At 37.4% G+C, this 9,250-nt stretch overlaps 1 protein-coding gene across 1 annotated transcript in view; it reads right to left on the minus strand.

Annotated features, from left to right (window-relative positions):
* Window positions 1-9,250, minus strand: part of LOC110445271 (sodium- and chloride-dependent creatine transporter 1-like) — a 31,280-nt gene that overhangs the window by 6,596 nt on the left and 15,434 nt on the right. Inside the window, exons 2-5 of the mRNA XM_021489791.1 lie at window positions 4,474-4,605; window positions 1,260-1,512; window positions 682-814; window positions 89-223 (exon numbers count right to left, since the gene is read on the minus strand). Coding sequence (XP_021345466.1) covers window positions 89-223; window positions 682-814; window positions 1,260-1,512; window positions 4,474-4,605 — 653 coding nt within the window. The remainder of the gene's footprint in view (window positions 1-88; window positions 224-681; window positions 815-1,259; window positions 1,513-4,473; window positions 4,606-9,250) is intronic.

A 9,250-nucleotide genomic window follows, 5' to 3' on the forward strand; every position in this document is an offset into this window, starting at 1 on the left:
TTCAGCCTTACCTCTATCCCTAGTGTAAGTCTACTGTAACAAGACTAGACAGCCTTACCTCTATNTTAACAAGACTACATAGCCTTACCTCTATTTCTGATAACTTGGTGATGTTAGGCTTCAGGTAAAATTCCACCCCATCAATAGCTCCTTCCAGCAAGGAGTTACGTATCAACAGGGCCGTCATAAACAGGTATGGTGTCGTAGCGGTGATGTACATCACCTATAAGAATCATGACGTCATATATTTAGCATCAACAACATTATTTTCACCAGTGTGAAATAATTTGGAGTTTGGATACAAAATAACGATATTAATTCGTATTACGTTGAACCTCGAATACTCTTGTGCAGGGAAAAAGTCAATAGACAGTTCTGATAGACCTAGAATCTTCAAGAAAGTGGCGCTATTTTATGATACGTGAGTGTGATGTCAGCGCGTTACGTTTCAAATGCTCGAAATTTAACGATATACTATCGTTATTCTGAAATTACATGGATTTGATAGAAAAATAACATATGGAATGAATAGTGCCATGAAAATAGTCGGATTATCTTAAGTTACAAGTTTGGTTCAGAAAAAAACACACCTCTTCTACAAATGTAGCGGATTTATAGAGAGATAAGTAAGATATACAGTCCCGACCCACTGTAATACGGACCGGGTGTGTCACACTTTACCTTCCCGGAGGACTTGATGCCTTTACAGATACAGAGGTAGACCACGATCCAGGCAAACAGAAGTGTAAGGGCCAAGTCCCATTTAACGGGCCCCATGTACTCGATACCTTCAGATATGGCCAGAACCTTCCGCCTAAAATATCAAAAATAATGTATAACGACCAGAAGTTTTAGTAAAATAGATACATGCACTAACTGGTCAGTGTTAAAAGGGTTTGACTTTTGAAATATAATGCAACCATTTACGTTAAAGGAGAAATATTGAAACACAGTTTTGAGTACATTTAGTCAACTTTTCAATTAATACTTTTATTTAAATGTTTTCAGGTGCGAGGAAAACAATATCTATTTTAACTTCCCCTTAAATGAAGACTTTAATAAACATGTATTAGATAGCATCATTAACTCTGTTCAAACAATGTTAGTCCTCATATTTGCTTTGCGGTAGCGCATCACCATTAAGGAGTGTGTGACATTTTTAAGGTAGTATTGGCATACAAATTATCGCTAAATACCAATAAACATCCTGTCACAAAAAACTCATGATAATTATCTTAACTGACGCTGACGTTACTTACTCCCAGAATTCCGTGACAGCGTCCAGCTTTTTCAGACCGCTGTCAGTGACGTTGCTGGTCACGTTAGCTGTGCTGTTTAAGGAAGCCTCCTCGGAGAACGTCGAGCAGCGGTCTGTGTTCCACCAGTTATCACATGTAGCCCAGGGTAGCTCCAAAGCAAAGGAACTAAACATGTAGTAAAAGGCCCAGCACAAAATGACATTGTAGTAACAGTTGAGGAAGAACACGATGATGGTCGTGGCTATCCCTAGTCCTACAAATAACAAAGTAACAGTGGAGGAAGAATACAATGATGGTCGTGGCTATCCCTAGTCTTACAAATAACAAAGTAACAGTGGAGGAAGAATACAATGATGGTCGTGGCTATCCCTAGTCTTACAAATAACAAAGTAACAGTGGAGGAAGAATACAATGATGGTCGTGGCTATCCCTAGTCTTACAAATAACAAAGTAACAGTGGAGGAAGAATACAATGATGGTCGTGGCTATCCCTAGTCTTACAAATAACAAAGTAACAGTGGAGGAAGAATACAATGATGGTCGTGGCTATCCCTAGTCTTACAAATAACAAAGTAACAGTGGAGGAAGAATACAATGATGGTCGTGGCTATCCCTAGTCTTACAAATAACAAAGTAACAGTGGAGGAAGAATACAATGATGGTCGTGGCTATCCCTAGTCTTACAAATAACAAAGTAACAGTGGAGGAAGAATACAATGATGGTCGTGGCTATCCCTAGTCTTACAAATAACAAAGTAACAGTGGAGGAAGAATACAATGATGGTCGTGGCTATCCCTAGTCTTACAAATAACAAAGTAACAGTGGAGGAAGAATACAATGATGGTCGTGGCTATCCCTAGTCTTACAAATAACAAAGTAACAGTGGAGGAAGAATACAATGATGGTCGTGGCTATCCCTAGTCTTACAAATAACAAAGTAACAGTGGAGGAAGAATACAATGATGGTCGTGGCTATCCCTAGTCTTACAAATAACAAAGTAACAGTGGAGGAAGAATACAATGATGGTCGTGGCTATCCCTAGTCTTACAAATAACAAAGTAACAGTGGAGGAAGAATACAATGATGGTCGTGGCTATCCCTAGTCTTACAAATAACAAAGTAACAGTGGAGGAAGAATACAATGATGGTCGTGGCTATCCCTAGTCTTACAAATAACAAAGTAACAGTGGAGGAAGAATACAATGATGGTCGTGGCTATCCCTAGTCTTACAAATAACAAAGTAACAGTGGAGGAAGAATACAATGATGGTCGTGGCTATCCCTAGTCTTACAAATAACAAAGTAACAGTGGAGGAAGAATACAATGATGGTCGTGGCTATCCCTAGTCTTACAAATAACAAAGTAACAGTGGAGGAAGAATACAATGATGGTCGTGGCTATCCCTAGTCTTACAAATAACAAAGTAACAGTGGAGGAAGAATACAATGATGGTCGTGGCTATCCCTAGTCTTACAAATAACAAAGTAACAGTGGAGGAAGAATACAATGATGGTCGTGGCTATCCCTAGTCTTACAAATAACAAAGTAACAGTGGAGGAAGAATACAATGATGGTCGTGGCTATCCCTAGTCTTACAAATAACAAAGTAACAGTGGAGGAAGAATACAATGATGGTCGTGGCTATCCCTAGTCTTACAAATAACAAAGTAACAGTGGAGGAAGAATACAATGATGGTCGTGGCTATCCCTAGTCTTACAAATAACAAAGTAACAGTGGAGGAAGAATACAATGATGGTCGTGGCTATCCCTAGTCTTACAAATAACAAAGTAACAGTGGAGGAAGAATACAATGATGGTCGTGGCTATCCCTAGTCTTACAAATAACAAAGTAACAGTGGAGGAAGAATACAATGATGGTCGTGGCTATCCCTAGTCTTACAAATAACAAAGTAACAGTGGAGGAAGAATACAATGATGGTCGTGGCTATCCCTAGTCTTACAAATAACAAAGTAACAGTGGAGGAAGAATACAATGATGGTCGTGGCTATCCCTAGTCTTACAAATAACAAAGTAACAGTGGAGGAAGAATACAATGATGGTCGTGGCTATCCCTAGTCTTACAAATAACAAAGTAACAGTGGAGGAAGAATACAATGATGGTCGTGGCTATCCCTAGTCTTACAAATAACAAAGTAACAGTGGAGGAAGAATACAATGATGGTCGTGGCTATCCCTAGTCTTACAAATAACAAAGTAACAGTGGAGGAAGAATACAATGATGGTCGTGGCTATCCCTAGTCTTACAAATAACAAAGTAACAGTGGAGGAAGAATACAATGATGGTCGTGGCTATCCCTAGTCTTACAAATAACAAAGTAACAGTGGAGGAAGAATACAATGATGGTCGTGGCTATCCCTAGTCTTACAAATAACAAAGTAACAGTGGAGGAAGAATACAATGATGGTCGTGGCTATCCCTAGTCTTACAAATAACAAAGTAACAGTGGAGGAAGAATACAATGATGGTCGTGGCTATCCCTAGTCTTACAAATAACAAAGTAACAGTGGAGGAAGAATACAATGATGGTCGTGGCTATCCCTAGTCTTACAAATAACAAAGTAACAGTGGAGGAAGAATACAATGATGGTCGTGGCTATCCCTAGTCTTACAAATAACAAAGTAACAGTGGAGGAAGAATACAATGATGGTCGTGGCTATCCCTAGTCCTACAAATAACAAAGTAACAGGTGAGGAAGAATACAATGATGGTCGTGGCTATCCCTAGTCCTACAAATAACAAAATAACAGTACGTCAATACGGACGCCTAATTACCGTAAACTATAACGAGGGGGTACGTCAATACAGACGTCTGATTACCGTTAGCTGAGACTATTTTAATCTGGTTAAGTAGGCTTTGGTTAATTTGACGCTTTGTATTTAAAGAACAGGTAACAATTTCTTCGGATTCAAATGTTACCGTCGTCATATTAGGATCCCTGCCTGGTTTACTGTTCTACACTGATATTATGTCAACAGTTTGTATGATGGTAGGAATCTCTACCCAGAAAGCGTCGATAAAAACATGAATTTACTGGACCTATCCTAAATTGTGATAGGTTGAAATTGGTTATTATGTTTAAGTTCATTTGGTTCTTTGTATTAAAGAACAAAAAATATGTTCTCTACTATTGTGCATATACAGACTCTCTACCCAGAATGCATCGATTTAAAAGCTACTGGACCTACCCTGAAGGAGGGGACAGATGTTCCACGCCCCGAGGCCACTGGTTCCCATAAACTGGCCGACAGCCACCTCTAGGTAGAACAGTGGTATACCGCCTACCACCACACATATTAGGTAGGGGATGAGGAAGGCTCCTGGAATACAAAACAGTTTGTTAGTAATAGTTATAACAGTAGCTAAACAGTGGGATATCATCTACAAACACAGATAAGTAAGGTTCCTACAAAAAACACCAATCATGTTAATAAGTTGAAGTTGCAAAAGAGGGCAGTGGGTTTTGTTTTATATAAACTGTTATGCAATATACGGAAGTGATTAGAAAGGACCGTTCTGAGTAGTAATTCTAAAAGTGATACTTTTACTGTGACAACGATCGCTTTTGATATCTAAACGACTAATCAGTGACATGATTTTTTGGGATGAGACTTAATAGAATCAAAGTACTGAAAGTACTGAAAGGCTAAACACATTAAGTTGTCAATTTACATCATCGTTAAGCTTTAAGGGTTACCATCAAGCTAAGTTTGATCATACAAGTCATTATCCAAAAAAATATTGAAGTGGGGGATTTCAAATGAAATTTACAAACAATAGAACATTTTACAAACTTGATCGCACCCTTAGTTTATCTTAGCTCGGTTAAGACTTCTAATATAAAGAACAAGTTAACAAAAGAAAGTGCAACAAATTAAACAATATAGGTGATCAGATATTTTATTTTTACATTTATGATTATATTATAAACATCAAATGTGCTGCCTCTGTCTATGAAAAAGTTTTCCAATATCACTTGGTACTGTGAATGTAGCTTTTGGTAACTGAATAGCATGCCATTATGAAGACCTAAGATTTATATTAGTAAATAAAATATATAAAATAATATCTGTAAATAACATTGGAATGTTTGGAAATATAAATACAAAATCTACACAAAACAGGATTTTACATGTACTTAAACCACAAGTAGTAAAATAAATGATTTTTTTAGTTGAGTGATCTTTTATAATCTTCCTGAAAAAATTGACCCTAATGAAAAATCTGCTATAAGAAGTTGCATCTATGTAAATACATTGTATTTTAACTACCAAATCAATTACATGATGCAAATAAATCCAGTACCGAGATATCAATCCCCGAAGTGTGCAATTTGCACCTGTCGATCTACTGCTTATCAGCGTACTGGTCACTTAAGCTGAATGAGAGCTTTTCAAGTCTGGCGGTGACGTCACAAGTTCAACCAGCGGCAGCCAGTAGAGAGTGATAGCTGTACGGGGCCAGATTGCGAATTGAAAACGGATTTGGTTATGGCGAAGATGATTAATATGAAAGTAATAAAAAGTTTTACAATTGAAGCTTAAATACATTAGATTTACAACAGATAAGCGTTTTAAATACGCGTGTCAGTCACGGTTCGCCTTATACGGGTTTGGGTTTATCTGTTTAATTAATCGTATATCAATAAAAACAATATCATAGTGTTACTGATAAACAATTATCCTGCTATTGTAAGTTATAAAATTGGTTTTGAGTGCCGTTATTTATCACTGTTAGTTGCCCGTCAGCCATGTTTAATCTGTTAATTAGTGTTATATTTAGCTGTCTCGTAAACGATTTAAAAAACCCGATTTAACACATACATGTATAGATATGAATCATTTTCCCTTTGTAAATGTTTCTGCTGACAAGTATGAGCATCCCTTCCCCGAGTACGAGATTTCAAAGGCGTTTGCTGAACAAAAATACTTTTCGTACTTCCACGAACATATATTAGGTATATACAAGTCCGTGGTATTTCATGGCTCTCAGCTAATATTACATAAAGGTCCTTGATAGAATGAAAGGCGTAGTTCATTTGTATTACATCAAAAATATATTCAAATTATATATGTTCCAGTAGATCTATGTTTGTCGTTGAAGAAAACAGCCATCACATTGTTTAGGGGCCGGGGTGAACGAGTAGGATGTTGGTCAGGGAGTATGGAATGAACACAATAGGAACATTTCGTAGGTATTTCCCACTTTCAACAAACTGTACGCATTGTTTCTAAACACTGACAAGTTCAAGGGAATTGCGTGGAAATGAGACACTATTTGCATGCGTGTTCCGACATCCATACACAACACGTGTTTTATTCCTCCTCGATACGAGCTCCTTCCACAACACCTTTGCGTTAAAATAAATGTCTATTGGTGTGTAATCACAATAAAAAGAAGATGAAAACTTTGTTAATCACACGACAGACCGCATATATCACGGTACATATCGCTCCTCTCCGCGTTGAACTTGTGACGTCACAGGTCTGGGACACCGAAACGGGGTCATCGCTGTGAGGCCACAGATGAGATTTCAAGAAATATCGTGATTTCTCTGAAACGAAAGTCGCTATGTTTCTGTTTTATGACGTGGTGTATTTTCAAACTTAATATTGCAAATCATTCCGGGTACACTTTAAAGGGTGCATAAAATACTATCCATGTTGTGGTATTAAGTGTGTTCTATCTCAGCTGTATTAACTATTGATTTCTTTTCAATATGTTATTTAATGAAGAACTAAGTGCAAATAAACAGAATGGGTTGTTTTTTACTTCGAAAAGTGTCATGGCGACTGTTACGCGCGTGGGTCCGATATGCATGCATAGCCGACGTGCCCATTACTGAATGTTCAACACATTGAAATAAATACCTGATGAATCAAAATTCTATATAAGTATAGGGCATATATTCCTTGCTCCGTAAAGTTGATGAAAATAATTATTTTCTGTGTGATCAATGTAAATAGTGTCATGGTGGCCATACGTGCATAGTGCTCGTGAAACTTCTAAATCCTCACTTCTCCATCGTTTTCAAAATTGAAAAAATGTATTCTCACAGTATTCAATTACAGACATCACATATGGTTGTGCTTACTTACGGTCTGAAAAAATCTTTTCTTAGGCGTAAAATGCGAGCAGTTGATAATCGATGCACAGGGGCTTGTATACAACTCATATATGACAAAATAGCTTGAAACACATATATATAAAGTCATCATATATAGGTATTTCAAGCTAATATTATCATACAAGTCTATACAAGCCCCTGTGGTCGATGTCAGCTCTCTTCAGCAGCAGCAGAAAAAGTGAATCTCCGAAGAAAACCGAAGAAGTCCGAAGAAATTTTACGATTATTTTGGAAGCTCTGTTTTTTTTTCTAACATCCGAAGATTTTTAAAATTTAATTATGCATCGATACTGACAAATGAAAATGATATCCAAATACTAATTAAAAGGTTCAAATCCACAATGACAATGTTGGTTTGATAATACGTTTCTGGTTTGACACGACAGTGCAAAGTCAGTCATCCCATAATCCAGTTCGCCCCGCCATATTGTCAACGTATCAGAAAATTAATGTAAACTAGAACAATGTCAGTTTATGTTTGACGTGTGTGTCAATCAGAAAAGTGTCAAAAATGCGTGACTTTGTGATAGGGTAAGCTACTTGTTTATTTATTGTTTGTCTCGCAGCAATTGTATGTATACAGAAAACCATTTCGAGTAATGGCGGTAGACCGTTTACACATTTCAACACTAGGTGGTGTTAGTAACTTGTTGGAAGATTTAGACCAATCAGAATGCTAGGATTGAAGTTGTACACAGGCGGCGTTGACAATAGGCTGCAACGTAACTGCGTTACGTTTAGCCTAAAAATTAACTGAAACTACTTTATAACAAATCAAAATATCCATTTGATATCATATTTTATTGTGCAATTATGTAATAGTGACGATAACTTCGGTATTTCAATGTAATGGAGACCATTGATGAAACGACAGAACGTTATTGTTAATGTATTAACAAACAGAATCACGTGCACGCCAATGCAATGGACAAAAATCACGCTCTAATTTCAACAAAGGTGACTGAAATTACGCATGCGCATACGTCTTTAATATCATGCCTTGATCACCGGCCAAGTTTTACATATTTTTTTGTACTTCTCGTCGAGATGAACGTAAATTATAGTCATTTAATGTCTCCCGTAAAGAAATAAAATCTGAATCCAACATCAAAGTGAGATGATATACACTAGATAACCCTCCTACTTCAGAACCACATTGTATATTCCTATCACATTCGACTTTATGCACATACCACGTCTAACAGTTTACTAACACTTAATTACGAATTCAGACTCATGCGTCCCGCCTAGGAGAGTCTTTATCACTGTCAAACTACGCTGTCTTATAGGTTACGGCCTCAATGTTAATATTTGTTCTATAAACCTTATAACAATGACTTTTGATTTCCATAACAATATTTGTTCTAAGCTCACACCCTCGACTAGAAAACCATAACATTTCCAGTATCTAAACCTGGAAATGAACCATGGACGACAAGTGTCGGCCATCAACTTTTAACCTGATGAAGGGTGTGTCAGCATGAACCTTATTATCATTCATTATCCCCATAACATCATAATTTATTAGAATGTTTTGTTTACAGGGCAATGAGATAAGAAGTCTAATTTTCCCTCATGCTCCAGATTTCCACCATTCCGAATCCCTCTTGAAACATCCGGGAGAGTAAGCGCCTATAGTTCCGATTGACAGAAGCATGTCACACTTATGACGAAAAGGCTATTTTACGTTCCTGGAACATCGCCTAATTTAGAAAATTTCCCTTTTTTTACTTGTTCGTCGGAGACCGCTTACTCCCGGCGCGTGTTGTTCCTCTCTTTCTTTGACGAACATGACTCGCCTCGAGTGAACAAATGTTCATGTACTCCTGCCCCCCCCC

Source organism: Mizuhopecten yessoensis, unplaced genomic scaffold (genome assembly GCF_002113885.1).
Source record: "Mizuhopecten yessoensis strain PY_sf001 unplaced genomic scaffold, ASM211388v2 scaffold2159, whole genome shotgun sequence".
Taxonomy (NCBI): domain Eukaryota; kingdom Metazoa; phylum Mollusca; class Bivalvia; order Pectinida; family Pectinidae; genus Mizuhopecten; species Mizuhopecten yessoensis.